Below are 15524 nucleotides of genomic sequence, written 5' to 3' on the forward strand. Positions count from 1 at the left end.
GCAAGCAAGCCAGGAGCAAGCTGTTCACAGGGCAGGACCTCAGCAAAAGAGGGTTTTATGTAACACTCCCCTCTCGACACAAAGCCAAACACAATTGAAAAAGAGAAAAAGAGGGGAAAAAAAAGTCTTATTTGCCAACTCAGAGCTAACCAGAACAATTTGTCTGTTTTCCCCAATCTCATTTATTTAAAGGAAAAAAAAAAAAAAGACAATTCATTAGAAGTCAGAATTCAATTTCCTGTTTTCTTTCCAAACAGTGAAACAATCCCGTTTCAAGCCGCATGCCGGAGTACGGGGCTGGACGTGTGGTTCCTACTTGCACTAAGCACACACAGGGCTGAAAGCCTTTATCCCTTCATCTCCCAACTTTCCCCAGTCTGTGGTCAGTCTTGGGATCAGCGATAATGGCCTGGACAGCTACAATGGCTTCGTTAATCTTGGTCTGCAGCTCCCGGAGCTCCTCTATGTGCAGCAGCCGGAGGATCTGGGCAGCCTCGTTGATAACAGCATCTGGGGAAGGGCAGGAAGAGAAACTTTCATTCCATCCATCATTTTTTTTTAGCTCACAGGAAGGACTTAAGAAGAGCTTAATTGGAATTGGTGGCTGTGGTTTCCAGGCTGGCAATAGGAAACAACTTTCCCTGCTGCTACGGAGGGATGGGGTGTCCTCCAAAACCTCACCCAGCCCTCAAAAATCCAGGGTTGGGTCAGAGAATCAGAGAATCACAGACTGGTTTGGGTTGGAAAGGACCTTAAGGATCATCTCATTCCAACCCTCTGCTGTGGGCAGGGACACCTCCCAGTGGAAAGTTGGTATGGAACATTCCAAGCAGCGATTTAGGTGGCGTAGAGCCAGACTAGTGGAGTCCCAGGTCACCTGGTCATTCCTTATAAATAATCCATCAGGTCATGCCAACTTGAGCTGCCTCCATTAGAATTTAGGTAAATCAGGCAGCTAAAATCCCTGGAAGCAGCACAGATGTCCTCTGCTGGTAGCAGCAGGATTTACAAACAGCAGGATGCATTCCTTCCTTCCTTCCGCTGGGAAACGTGGCTGCCATGAAAAGCTGTTATTTAAACATGACTCTGAAACAACATCTTCCCCAGCTCAGATTTAGGCTTTTCTGTTCCAAACCCAAACGCTCAGGAGTGCTCATAAATAACCAGCTGGGAGGGAGGAATTCTTTCCACTCCAGGGTTTTTTTTACTGGACACATCAGCTACATATTTGACAGTAATAGACTCTGTGGCTGTTTAAAAGTCACATTAGGAGAAGTGCTCACCTCCCGTGTCAAATCCAAGAATGTGCTTTTCCAGAGCAACAGGCAGACCCTTGGAAAAGAAAAAAAAAACGTGTTCAAATGCAGTTAAAAAGGTATGTTTGGTAAATAAAAGCAAGTAATGCAGCAGGTAACTCTGGAGGAGAAGACACGAGTTTTGCCTGTGTGTGATTACACAAGTCTCTGTCCTGAAACACCAAACCCAGAGTTTTATTAAAGAAAAATCTGCCTGGTTAACAATCCCCTGAGTTGTCAGGCAAACCCCATTGGACACACACACTGCCTGCATTCAATCCTTAAAAGGCCAACACCAGGACTGGGAGAGAACACCCAATCCAGCAGCATCGCTCCCCAGGCGAACAAAAACCCTGCACAAACTGGGCTTTCTTAGAAACTTCTGCCTTTAAACAGCTGCCAGGTTTTAAGCACTGGATGATTCAAAAGAGCTGCAAAAACGCTCTGTAGTAAGAGTTTCTCGAGCTCACAACTTCCAGCAACATCCCCCAAAGCATTTGCTCAAGTGTTAAGCTCAGGAATAAACTAAACATTCGATTTTCTAAACACTTGCTCTATTAAAACACTCCAAGGCAGAGTTTATTAGTGGTCATTTACAAGCATTGCTCTGTTTCCTTTACCCTCTCCAGCTGTAGAGGAGCTAGTCACGCTAAATAATTACTCACCATGTCTCAAAATGCACTTAAAATTAGATTTAAACATTGCAGATCTCAGAATTTGCTTTTACTGCCTCAGTAATCTTTTTTCAACATTCGCCAAATGTTTTGCATTTGGCACAACAAAAACTATTAAAGCTCAATATCACCAGTTTCTGCAGTGATGGGGTTGTAAAGCTTCCAAACGGTGAGGATTCCATCTAAAGGCTTTTATACACGTGTAAAAAAAAAGGATCTGAGTTGATCAAAATACACATTAAACACAAAATAGTGACTGCAACTCCTTACCCCATTTTCAAAAAGTGGTTCTTTTCCACGGCTTTTATAGGAAAATATATGTATTTTTAAGATTGTAGTCGAACACCTCCACTGTTAAAAATGGTGATAAAAATGCCCCTAGTGCCACTTCAAACAGATTCTAGCAATATATCAGACTTCCTATGTGTATTTTTAAAGAAATGGGGTTTATACTTGAGGCTGCAAAGAGCTTCTTGCCACCCTGGTGTGTTATCAGAGCCACACAAGCAGGAAAATTCATGTCATTTTTTGGTGTTTTTTTTTTTCCAGTCACTTCTTTGTGGATGAATTCCCCAAGGCCACTGCAGGTTCCTCCAACACTGAGTGTCACCTTCACCTGGCAGCACAGCATTCCTTACCCTGCCTCCTTCCCACACTCCCTGTGTTTGCTGCTTTTTGGGAGGCTGGAGCTGCCTTTGGAATCCCCCCCAGCCCACACCACAAGTATAACAAACACATCCTCCTTTGCACAGCAGCTTCAAACAGACCAGGGACTACACAGACCATTTCCAACCTCATTCCCCCAAAAATTTAATTTATAAATGCTGCACAAAACACTTGCAATGGGCCTGACCACCACGGACAACTCCCCTGTAGCGGGAAATATTAAAAATAAAACCAAATTCCCTGGGAGTGGGAGGAAAAAAAGAGTGTCCAGATCTCACAGCAGGGGGAAAAAATACCCACTTTGTCGTGCTTTCAAACATATCCCCAGGTATAGATTTTGGGACCATCCCTAAAGTGATCCTGAAGGGCATCTGTTGTACTTGATCTTACTTGGAATACACCCACTGGGGAAGAAAAACCCAAGATAAAAGGTTGTCAGCATAAATCTGACTCCTGTCAGTATAAATCTGAACTCACTGAATTGCCAGCCATTCAAAGTATAACCTAAAAATTATATCTTACCTTGCAAATATCTTGCAGTATCTTACCTTGACCACCCAATGAGATAAATCTCATTTTATTGGGTACATTTAAACCTCAACCACAGCAGTTTTGTTTCCTCAGCACCACCCTCACCCACATCCTTCAGTCAGAGAACATCTCCCCACCTATTTTACCTTTTCCCACTCTATCCTGATCTCGCCAAGAATGCAACTGGTGATATTTTGGGTATCAAGCTCTCTGCCATGAGCAGCCACAGCTTTTATTATTTATAACCTGTTTCTGAACACACAAAGTCAGCGTTTTGGCCATTAGCAAACCAGTCAAAATAGGCAGCAGAGCTCTAATTTTCCTTTCTTTTCGTCCTGCAACCCTCTGCATTGAAGATATTTTCTCCATTCCCCTGACACATCATGATGTTGATGATCTCTGCTGGCACAGACAAAGCTGTTTTCCTGCCTCTATCCCCCTGCTTTTTCTCCACCTCCCTTGAAATTCAGCATTCCTAAGGAGGATGTGCTCCCAGTAATATTTATCACAGTCAGTGGCATCTGAACCTGAGACCTATCGAATATGAGCAACTCCTTGTCAGGAAATAAAATTCCCAGTTCCTCAAGGAAAATCCCATCTTGATCCCTGTGTGTCAGCTTTGCAGCTATGAAAACAACGACTAAAAGCTGGTTTTTATTATTATTATAGAACTAAAATGAAGACAAGTCTCAGCTGCTTTCATATTTTTCTGCTCTTTTAACAGTTTTATGGATATACAAGTCCAAAGCTTTGATTTACTCTTCCAAGGCTTCTGGCATTTACTGCAACTCAGAGCACCTGTGGTTCCCTGTTGGAAAACATCCTCGGCAGTGTGATGATAATAAATAAATCATGGACTGTTGTGAGCAGCTGCCAGGAAAGATGAAAGGATTTGGACTCTTTGAGTGGATCCAGTCACTTTATCAGGGACTCTCGTGCTCATACACCTGATACACCTGCAGGGCAGGTGAGGCCTTTCCCAGCTGTGTCCAAACTCAGTGCCAGCAGCTGCTGTGCCAAATGCCAGAGAGATGAGCTGGAGAAGTGGAATGCTGAAGAAATGACAAGCTGAAAAACCAGGATCATCCCCCCGGAACACCCTTCCCAACAGAGGTTACAAAAGAATTCTGCAAAATCCGAGTTTAAGGGCAGAAGTTTCCTTCACCAACTCTTTTTTTTTGGGGAAGAGAGGAGGGAGGAGTTGGATGACCAACATCCCATTCCCCAAACGTGAGGTGTATGTACAAAACAAAACACTCCACACAAGGAATGTTTCAACCTGTTTGCACGGCCAATGCTGCTGATTCCAAGGAAAAGCTGGGCCATACATTTCTTCTCACACTACAGGCCTGCTGCATGGAACAGTCAGGATAATCCTTTGGAAAATAACTAAGGGAAGAGCTATTCCATGATATATCACACAGATATATTTGTATCCAACTGAAACAAAAAGAGCTTTGCCTACCACCCTCCACAATCCTCTGGGTGTGCTGGGACCAGGGTGGTGAGGATAAAGGAAGCTTCCACCACCCTCCTAAAGGAAGTGTTGATACAGAACTGGCTTTGCCTGAGGGAACAGACATTTATCATCATTAACTGATATGGAATAATTAACCCTGGACATGTGGAATGTGCATACAAACCTCCTTGGACTGACTGGCCTTGGCGATGGCGTCCTGCGTCAAACGCTCCTGAACCAAAATGCGAATTGCCTGGGAAAGACATGGAAAGGTGAGAGGAAACAATTCATGCCTTGGTGCATTTCTCAGTGATTCCAAGGGAAAAGGAGCCAAAATTATAACTCAGCATAACCTCAAACCCAGTTTTGTGAAAACTTTTTTTGGAGAACTCTTTCAGACCTCAAACCTTTTCATTTCACTCTCGGTGTTTCACGCGGGTGTGTGAAGCAGCTTAACCAGAACAGACAAGGACATTAATTACACATGAGTTATTTCAGCCACTCCTGGGCCAGAAACTGCAAAGTACAAGAAACAGCCCAAAAAGCTCATGATTTTTAGCCTGGAGAAAAGGAGGCTCAGGAGGGACCTTCTCACTCTACAACTCCCGGACAGGAAGGAGGAGCTGGGGGGGAGTTGAGACCTTCTCTACTGGTAAAAAAACACAAGACAAGAGGAAACAGCCTCAATTTGCACCAGGGGAGGTTAAAATTGGATATCAGGAAAATTTTTTTCCCCAAAAGGGCTGTCCAGCCCTGGCACAGCTGCCCAGGGCAGTGGTGGAGTCCCCATCCCTGGAGGGATTTCAAAGCCCTGTGGATGTGGCACTTGGGGACATGGGGCAGTGGTGGCCTTGGCAGGGCTGGGAGAACAGCTGGACTCAATGATTTAAAGGCCTTTTCCAACCTAAACAAACCTATGATTCCAGAACAAGCTGATGACGATCCCAAAGCAGCAGCACCACTTTTCTTTTTCTGTGATCTCACACCTTAAACGCTGCAGCAACGCAGATTCTTCAGGAAGGAAACTCTGCTTCAGGATGGAATTCCTGCTAACAGCACCTCCTAGTAGGTGCTGGACCACCTTCCATATGCAGAGAAACCTGGAGCAAGGCCACCCACCCAGGTTTTAAAGAGACTGAGAGCAGAAAGGAGTTAATTTTAGACTCAGGAACAAGAACAGCCTCGACTTTGACAATCCTGCTGCTCATCCGTTCTCACTGGCTCCAGCACATGGGATGAAATCCTATCGGAGCCATCAGTCACTGATCCCTCCAGCTCTAAATGCCTCTAAGAATAACTGCAGGAATACCATGCAGGCAGACTTCCACAGGAAAGAAGAACTGGGTCTGTCAAACACATTCCTCAGACTTTCCCTGATGAGCAGCCAAACGTGGCAGAAGCAGCTTTACCACTTCGTGTTTCTCCCCCGGGATTTCTCCCAGGTTTTGTCATGATTAAAGCTGAGCTGATGCTAGAAAGTTCCCACAAAATACTTCTAGAAATCTTTCTAACTGAAGAGAATAGCCTGGACAGAAGAATGATTTGATGAGGAGTTTACCAGTAAATTCCAGCAGTGAAACCAGACCCTGTGGAAGAGAATTCCGAGTGCCTTTTGCCTTAGAACACGGATATCCAACTGTGTTACCCAGATGCTTCCTGATCAACCTGCCAGATTTAAATTAATAAAATGGGATTCCAAATATCTCTGCTTGCTCTGGGCCAGATGCCTGTGGTGTGCCTGCACCCTTTGGCTCTCCCTAAGCATCCTCTCCTGAGTGTCCAAGCCTTAACATGGATCATAAATTCCCTCCATGTGCACTGAAAACCTGCTTATTGTGGTGCAGAATGAAGAGTTTCACTGACACCTTCTAAGATCATCAAACCAGCACGGCTGTTGTTCATGTAACATGGATTTTCATTGCAGGGATTTACTCTCACTGTAACTAACAGCAAGAAAATTCAGGCTGGTTTTGTCCAGCCACGTCTGTCCAAAAAAGGCAAGCCTAGAAATGTAGGAGCAGTGACAGAAATGGAGAAACGGTGACATAATTGTAAATGTATTTATGCAAAAAGCACATTCTATCTCTTCCATCTGCCAGTAGCAAATTTGATGGACCCAGTAAAGTTTGCCAGCCCTGGACAATCCTGTAAGAAGACCTGAAGGAATTCTGTCCAAAAAGAGCTGAGCTCATGCTGCAGATCCTCAACATCACCATTCCCAGCATCTCCTCTCTCTACTTCATATCCCTTCTCACTGATTTTTGTAGGATTTCAGGTTGTTTTTTTTGGTAGGGGTTTAATGTAAGATTTCCACTGCTCTTTAAAGATTGATGAAGGGTTCAAGGGTTATTTTATCTTCCCAAAAAAAGGAGGATACCATACTGGAGACACTGAGAAAGAACAGATGGGATAACTGCAGGCTGAGAATTCCTTAAGAAACCAGGCTACCAGGATAATCCTCTTTCACTAGACCTGTTACAGACTTACACACACTAAATAAACTTCAATACTCCCGGTGTTTAGTTTCTCCAAAATAAGTTTGGCAAATATCACAACTACTGTCATGAATGGAACTTTGGGTTTTTTTCAGTGAAATGCTTTTATTTTGGTGCCAAAGAAAACTCAGCTTATTTCCATATTCATGGCATGATCAAGTAGGAACTCAGGATTGCTACAGTCTCATAAATAAGCATATTTAAAAAATACAGGATGGGATTGACCCCAAACATACTGAGTTCCACCAGTAAGTCCCAAATATTCCTAAAGGCATAAAAAATATGGTTTAGAAAATTAATTATCCTATTTAGTGAGTTTAAAAGATATAATTAGTTATCAAAACTAAATTGACTCCAGTAATGACAAGGAATAAAACAGTTCATAGGACCAAGAGAAGGAGGAGGAAACTTTTAACTGTGGGTCTCCCTCGGATGTTTGTTTTAAAACATCCTCTGCATCATTAGCTCCTATATTTTCAAGTTTCTCTGAATTTCTAGCACTGGAATATAACCTCCTTTGAACATGTTCCTCAAGGAACTCCGCTCCAACTGCACTGTTTACCGAGATAATTATCCTTGCATTAATTTCCAGGCTTTATGTTCTTCCCTGCTTGGAAAGACACGGAGGATGAGGGGCTTTTTTCCTACTTGAGCCTAAAAATTCATAGTTATCAGTAACTCCGCACCTCAAGCTATTAAACACATGCCAGGCACTGGAGAAAGGAAGGAAGAAAGGAGGTGGGAAAAGTGGGAAACTCACCTTGAGCATCACCAAATAATCATCGTGTCGCTGGATCTGAAGCAGATTAGCCAAAGCCATCACTCCAGCCTTGAAATCAGGATTATTCACTGGAAAATAACCATCAGCATTAAAAATATATGTTACTTTAACTGATTCCAGAAGATAAAATTGGCTTCCTGACTCCATGGTATTGGATTGCTCTTAGGGATGGGCAAGGGCAATTCATCACCATCCCTGGAAGTGTTCAGAGCACAGGTGGATGTGGCACTTGGGGACATTATTTAGTGGTGAACGTGGCAGTGCTGGGTTAATGGTTGGACTTCATGATCTTAGAGGGCTTTTCCAACCTTAAAAATTCCATGATTCCAAGGCCATGGATACACAGCAGCGAGGAACCACTTAATCTGGCTGCAGAACAATCAGCACTGGGCTTCATAACCAGGTAAAGTCTTTGAAAATAAAGCAAATCACATGCAGCTGTTTATTTTATATCTATCTACATATAAAAATAAAATAGAATATTTATAAATATAACACATAAATACAAATATTCACATCTAGTGCACAGATATTTGTTTTATACATTTTTATCACTGTAGAGCAGAACTGTGCCTGCTGGGTGAGGGCAGCACCAATTCCCAGCTGCCTTTTTATAGGAGGAGGAATGGGAAAAGACATGGGGATAATTTTACAGCTATTTTCCACCACTTCCACTCATAGTGAGAAAAAACCCAAAATTATTATGACAGGAACAGTTGGGGAAAACTGAACCAACACATAACACCTGACAGTATGGAAGTAACCAGCATGCAATCATGATTCCTTGGATTTTTTAGAATTTTTTAAGGTATTTTGCCATTTCTCCCTCATCTACAATAAGTATTTATGATTTACAGAACTCTCTCCAAAAACACCCTTCAGCTGCTTCCTCACTGCCAATAAGAGCCCTCTCTAATTATTCATATCTGGGCACCTCATTCTGCTGGGAAAGATTCTCCTTGTTTCCCTTCTTTTTCCCAACAGGAGAAGCTCACATCCATATGGAATTCACATGGAGCAGTTCCTCTTTAACAGGAGCACAGAAGCAACTCTAACTCTCAAACCACTGTTCACAGAGAGGCACTTCCAGCAGATGTAAAATACGTGAGCTCTGCCCTCCTGAAGCTTTAAACTGGGCTTTAAAAACCTGCATCACGGGATTAAACAACTTCAAACCCGAAGAACACACAGGCCATGGAACCCATTCCCATCCAGGAGGTTGGGGCACACTCACCATCCAGGTTAATCAGTGGCTCTGCATTTTTGGCCGTGTTGTCAGCGTTTTTACCACCATCAGGGGTAGAATCCTTATATTTATCAGCTGCAAAATTAAGAGACAAACACGAACACCATTAGAGCCAATGACAAAAGCAACTAGTTCCAAGTTTAGCACCAAGCTGGAGTTTGCTATACCTGGATTTTTTGGGGTGTTTTAATCATCCAAGAGCCTTCTGAGCTTATAAACTGACATTTTGGAGCTCCCTACTAATGTTCCCAGAGGGCAGGTATTTATATCCCATCCTTGTGTTGGGCAGAGCTCAGCCCTGCAGGAATTATAATGGAAAACAGAACTTTGGCTGTTATTTTTTTGCCCCCAGTAATCACATTTGTATCCCCACTCTCAGTACAAGGAGATGAAACTGCTGTGACTGTGGAGATTTGACTCAACTTTTTCATAACCTTGTCCTAGTTCCCAAGGGTTCCAGATCTACTCCCTGTAAAAGAGGGGTCTAAGAATAACTTATTGGAATAAATGTAGTACTAAATATAATGCATTTAATACACTTCAGAGTAAAGTTCTCATAAAGGTAATCCCACAGGGAGAAGGGGATAAATATGTACAATGGGGTTTGCTCTATCCAGAAATTAAATAATAAATGCAATTATGCTACTGCAGCTCCAGGGGAGCTGAAAAGAAACAGAGTATGGGGCGAAAACAAGCACACGGAATTGTATTTATTTTGTTTAAAGGAAGCAAAATATACTTTTGGCATTGTCTGAATTCGATGAATATTTCACAAAAGCATTGTGAATTTGTCTAGGGGAAGGTGTCCCTGCCCATGGCATTTGATGGCAGCTGGCACACCCAACACTTGGGATGACATTCCCTGCCTGTGGGGTGCCAGGCTTGTGACATCACAGCACGTTCGGTGACACGTGGTGGGTGACAAGTGGCAACCAGAGCTCAGACTCTGCGAGCTGGGCCCAGGGTGAGCTGAGCAGAGATCCCAGCACGATGCTCAGACTCCATGAGCTGGGCCCAGGCTGAGCTGAGCAGCGATCCCAGCAGGATGCTCCGAGCGGAGCTTCCCCTGCTCCTGACCCTCGGCGTGTCCTGGCTCTTCCCCCGGGACAGCGGCTCTCCCTGCCCTCCCTCCTGGGCCACCCTGGTGTGGGATGTGCCTCCCCCGCTGCTGGAGCAGAAGGGCACTGCCAGGAGGGGCATCACCACCCCACAGGTGTTTTTTTGGAGCACCTCAGCCCTGTGCCTGCTGCTCCTGGGGTATTACCTCGGGCGCCTCCTCGCCAGAAAAGCCAGGAGACCCTGGAGAAAGGTGAGGGAACGGCAGGAGGGTGGTCCGGGAGCCCATGGGGAGAAGGAAGGTCCTCCTCAGCCCTTTGCCAGCCCCAGCAAGCAGAGGTGGGGCTCAGCCACCATGGAGGAAATCAGGACAGGCAGGGGGTTGGAACAAAATGGTCTTTAAGGCGCCTCCCAACCCAAACCATTCCATGATTCTGGCACAAGCTGCGCCTGGGGCAGCCCAGCCGGGCTTGAGCCTCTCCAGGAGAGGCCAAGCCCATCATCCAGAGTGGTCTCAGCCCCCTGAGGCCCCTCTGCCCTTTCCACCTTCCAGGTGAGACCCTCAGAGAGCACCTGCCGGGACGGTTCCTGCTGCAAGTCCTACTGGCTGATGCGCCGGCTCAAGGAAGATCCCGAGCTGATGAAGCGCTTCAGGAAGCACCTGAGCAACTGCAGGACATTGGCCATGGACAAAGTCCAGGTCAGGAGGAACCTGGTCCAGCTGGAGACGCCCCTGCCCAGGGCAGGGGGTTGGACTAGAGGGTCTTTACAGGTTCCTTTCAATTTACAGGCTCCTTTCAACCAGAAAGGCTTTGTGAGCCCCCAGGCAAGAGAACGAGAAAACGTGGGAAAACTTGGAAGAGGAGATGAGACACATTCCCAGCCCCAGCAAGGTTCTTGAGAAGGCAGAACACTGCAGGGGTCGGAATGAGCTGTGCTGTCCCTGTGCTTTGGGCCTTTATCTTGGGCAATAAATGTTTTAGATGCAACTGTGTCCAAGGTAAAAATAGCATGGAATGGATGCTCCAAGGGAGGGTACATTCCCTACAGAGGGAAGTGACACTGCACAGGGATGCTGCAAAGCGCCTCTGAACCGAAGGGAAATCATATCCATGCCAACTGTTCAGGCTTCTCCACAGAAAAAGCAGGAAACAAGAAGACCTGCATCAGCAGTTACAAAAATCAGAAAATTGGACCCTCCTGCACTGCCTGTAAACAACATTATTCCAATAATTAGTCCCACAGGATTAAGTGAGGCTGCTCTCCCATTCTCAGTTAAACACATCTAAATGCCTGCACAGATCAACATAAAATTTTACTTCCTTAGATAAGATAAATGGCCTCCAGAAGAGCTAGAGAGACTTTGGACAAGGGCCTGGAGTGACAGGAAAAGGGGGAATGGCTTCCCACTGACACAGGGCAGGATGAGATGGGATATTGGGAAGGAATTCTTGGCTGTGAGGGTGGAGAGGTCCTGGCACAGGTTGCCCAGAGAAGCTGTGGCTGCCCCATCCCTGGAAGTGTCCAAGGCCAGGTTGGACAGGGCTTGGAGCAACCTGGGCTAGTGGAAGGTGTCCCTGCCCGTGGCAGGGAGTTGGAACAAGATGGGCTTTAAGGTCCCTTCCAACCCAAACCATTCTGGGAATTCCATGAAAATAAAGAGAAACCCCCATTTCCCACCCATTTTGAACCATTAAATCCATTCCCTCATACCATTATCTCCATACTCCAGCCTGACAGCCAAGCCAAGAAGCCAATCCACCGTTTCTTGTCGTTCCTGGATTTTGAAGGGACAGTTCACGTCCTTCATGTACTGAGGAGCAAAGAGAAGAGAAAACAAACAGATGTTACTGACCTGTGTGAATCAATCTGGAGCACAGGACTGTTGTGGGAACAGCCACTCTCCCACAGGTCTTACAGGTAGAAGACATTAATTAACAAGAAGCATCATTGTGGAATTCCTGTTGTGGCATCTGATCCATCCAAGACATATTGGAGTGTCCCAATCCACCTCTAACTTTGAGTCTGACTTTTATTAAAAAGGAGGTGCCATTGCTAAATGTTATTTATTGCCAGACTGCACCCAGAGAAACCAACACACCCTTTCTGCTCATGTTACAGAGCAACTGGAGCATGGGAAAGGGGAAAAAAATGACAGCAAAAGCTTCCCACCCGGAGCAGGAAGGAGGAATGAGGCTGCCTAAGGCTTCCACAATACTAAAACCAGAGGATTCCCAGGGGCAGCAGAAGTAATTCTCACTTTTTTAGGGATTATGAACAAGAGAGGATGGAAAGTGGCAGACATTCTGCCTCTGCTCTTCGCAACCCAGAACACAGGATCCAGCCCAGGCTGCTGCCAAGACTCCCAAAGGCCAGGACATTCTGTTGTGTCCCTTTGCTGCCAGTAATTCCAACAACATCTACATTTATCTGCAGAATATTGGAATGATTTAGGATCCCCCTGCAAAGCCTGAGCACTGGGCAGTGAGCACAGCAAGTGATTCCAGGGGGAAAAAAAAAGTGGGATGAATGAGCTCTGAGCATTACAGAGCAGCACTTTCAGCCCTTTGCTGGGTTGTTTGGAAAAAAAAGGGAAATGGGAAGCAAGAGGAAAAGCTCAACAGCCTTGTGGTGACTCAGAATGTCAGGAGCACAGAGGAGATCACCCATGCACGATGGCTTTGTGCCAGCCATGGAAAGCCATCCATCTGGAAACACCACGAGGTGCAGAGCTGTAGCTTTCTTCCACATGCTGGCACAGCCTAATCCACTTTCCTTTTGGTACATGGGAATCATTAATGCAGAAAAGAAGCTGTTTATTTGCAGTCAACCTTCCTCCTGCTTCAAGAGCTGAATCAAATCAGGCACAAAAAAAAAAAAAGGGATCAGGGTGGACACTCCACCTCTTGCACATAGTTGAGTGCAAACCTTGTACAAAATTCTCCCATCTTAATAACTCCCCCAGTTTGGCCTCAAGAATACATTTAAATTCCTAGAAATATAAGAGTTCACTGACAGGACAAATATTCAGAGTCATTTCCATTCAACAACTGCAGCAGCTGTTAAACATCATTTACACCAACACTTGAAAGTGTGTTTGGAACAAGGAAATACCTTCTCAAAGGATTTGGGCCAGTCATCACTGTGGATGTTCCTCAAATTCCCTCGGTCTTCAATCTTGTAGTGTCTGATTTTCTGGTCTTCCAGCCAGACAATAAAGTTCCTGAATTCTGTTTCATCTGTTGGGAGAGGGAAACAAAGCAGGAATTAACCAATATCTTAAAGGCAGAAACAAGACGTTAAGTTTTGATCCAATTCATACAAATACTGATGCCCCTGAGTGCTTTTACCATAAAAAAAAAAAAAATAGATATTTCTATCTAACACTAAAATCATGTAATCCCTGACCAATAGCCAACCCTGAATGTTTTTCATCTTTCAAGTCACTTCAAACTGGCTTGTAACTGAGTGACTACAATAAAAGGCATCAGCCAACAAGTTGGTTTTGTTGGGAATACTATTATAACTTAACAAGCAAAGAGGAAAAGTGAAAAAATGAGAGAGAACTTCAGTTTCTAACTCTGTTTTCCAGACAAACAAGACAAAATTTCTCCCAAAAAACCACCACACAGATGTCATGGCTGCAAAGGTATTTTCTTCCTTTACTGTTGACTCAACTCTTCTTGCCTGTTGATTCAAAATCTCATTATTTGGGAGCTGGAATTCCATACACAAAGGCTGTGGTCCACATAGGGATATTCAGATTGGATGAAGCAATTGGTCTGTACCTGTGCTACGGTGACAGAACCCACTTGTGGACACAGCAGGTCACAGTTCTGGGTGTCACTAGCCCTCCAAAACCTTTTGGCATCGGATGAGCTTTAATCATGGAATTCTGGAATGGTTTGGGCTGGAAAGAACCTTAAAGCTCATCTCGTTCCAACCCCCTGCCATGGGCAGGGACACTTTCCACTCTCCCAGGTTGCTCCAAGCCCCATCCAGCCTGGCCTTAGACACTTCCAGGGATCCAGGAGCAGCCACAGCTTCTCTGGGCAACCTGTGCCAGGGCCTCACCACCCTCACTGTAAAAAAATTTAATTCCAATTTATAATAAGAAGCAGAGACACGGTCACAGCACACACAAAGGAAACCTTCGAGTAAGACCTTTGAAATTTTCTACACTGGCAAAACAAACCTTCTAAGCAAAAAAAGAAGAAAAGGTTAACCGGGAGGAACTTGGGACACACCACAAAAAAGATGCGAGTAGACAACATCCCAGTAAAACCACGCGACTTTATTATTATGTTGCAATTATTATCATGCCCTAAATCCTGCGCTGCAGCTCAGCCCTGAGCCCGGGGAGCTGCGATGGGAGCCCAGCAGACCCTTAACTAGCTTATCCTAATTAACAGACTTAGAATCATGAAATGGTTTGGGTGGGAAGGGGCCTTAAAGCCCGTCCCGTGCGCAGGGACACCTTCCCAGACCAGGTCTCTCCAAGCCCCGTCCCGGTCCCCTCCCAGCCCCTCACCCCTGCAGTTGAATCCGGCGGGGTTGTGGTAGTCGAGCGCCGAGAGCTTGCGGCGGAACATGGTCCCGGCGATCCCGGTGATCCCGGTGATCCCGATCCCGGTGGTGCCGGTGCCGGTCCCGCCTCCCCCGCTCAGGCCGCGCCGACGTGACGGGCCCGAGCGAAGGAAGCGCCCGCCCCCGGCCCCGCGCTCCGCCCACCCATTGGCCAGCGCGCTGAGCGGCAGCCGCGACGACCAATCAGAGCGGCGGAAGGGGCTGCCGGGAAGGGAAGAGGCGCTCGCCCGCCTTCAGGGATCCGGCGGGAAGGGGCGGGGCCTGAGAAGGGGCGGGGTCATAAGGGGGCGGGGCCTGAGGCTGGGGTGCCGTGTGTGGTGGGCGGGGCTTGGGAAGGGGCGGGGCCTGTGCCCGCCGCAGTGCGAACTGGGGGCGTGCGCTGGGTTGTACTGGGAGCGCCGGAAGCACTGGGGGTTGTACTGGGAATGCTGGATACCTGTACTGGGAAGCTGTACTAGGAGCGCTGGGAACACTGGGGAGCCGTACTGGGAGTGCTGGGGAGCTGTACTGGGAGCGCTGGGGAGCCGTACTGGGAGTGCTGGGAGCACTGGGGAGCTGTACTGGGAGCACTGGGGAGCTGTACTGGGAGTGCTGGGGTACTGTACTGGGAGTGCTGGGGAGCTGTACTGGGAATGCTGAGTGCCTCTACTGGGAGTGCTGGGGAACTGTACTGGGAGCGCTGGGGAGCTGTACTGGGAGCGCTGGGGAACTGTACTGGGAGCGCTGGGGAACTG

At 46.2% G+C, this 15524-nt stretch overlaps 1 protein-coding gene across 1 annotated transcript; it reads right to left on the reverse strand.

The window, feature by feature from the left end:
* Positions 1–128: 128 nt before the first annotated feature.
* RTRAF (RNA transcription, translation and transport factor) lies at positions 129–14920 on the reverse strand. The gene is made up of 8 exons (XM_027704104.1): positions 14735–14920; positions 13318–13442; positions 11917–12016; positions 9136–9222; positions 7881–7969; positions 4810–4878; positions 1284–1332; positions 129–510 (listed from the first exon to the last, which is right to left on the reverse strand). The coding sequence occupies exons 1-8, from the start codon at positions 14793–14795 to the stop codon at positions 356–358; spliced, it is 735 nt and encodes a 244-aa protein (XP_027559905.1). The 5' UTR covers positions 14796–14920; the 3' UTR covers positions 129–355.
* Between the last annotated feature and the right edge of the window lie 604 nt (positions 14921–15524).

The sequence above is a fragment of the Neopelma chrysocephalum genome, unplaced genomic scaffold (genome assembly GCF_003984885.1).
Source record: "Neopelma chrysocephalum unplaced genomic scaffold, ASM398488v2 Primary Assembly neopelma1_253, whole genome shotgun sequence".
Taxonomy (NCBI): domain Eukaryota; kingdom Metazoa; phylum Chordata; class Aves; order Passeriformes; family Pipridae; genus Neopelma; species Neopelma chrysocephalum.

What these genes read in the sequence shown, in the direction of transcription:
- RTRAF (XM_027704104.1), bottom strand. Translation starts at nt 14,795, where the DNA reads ATGTTCCGCCGCAAGCTCTCGGCGCTCGACTACCACAACCCCGCCGGA. An exon ending in GCTGGAGTATGGAGATAATG is followed by an intron (nt 9,223 to 11,916) that starts GTATGAGGGAAT and finishes TTAATTTTGCAG; the next exon opens with CTGATAAATATAAGGATTCT. An exon ending in ATTATTTGGTGATGCTCAAG is followed by an intron (nt 4,879 to 7,880) that starts GTGAGTTTCCCA and finishes TGTCTTTCCCAG; the next exon opens with GCAATTCGCATTTTGGTTCA.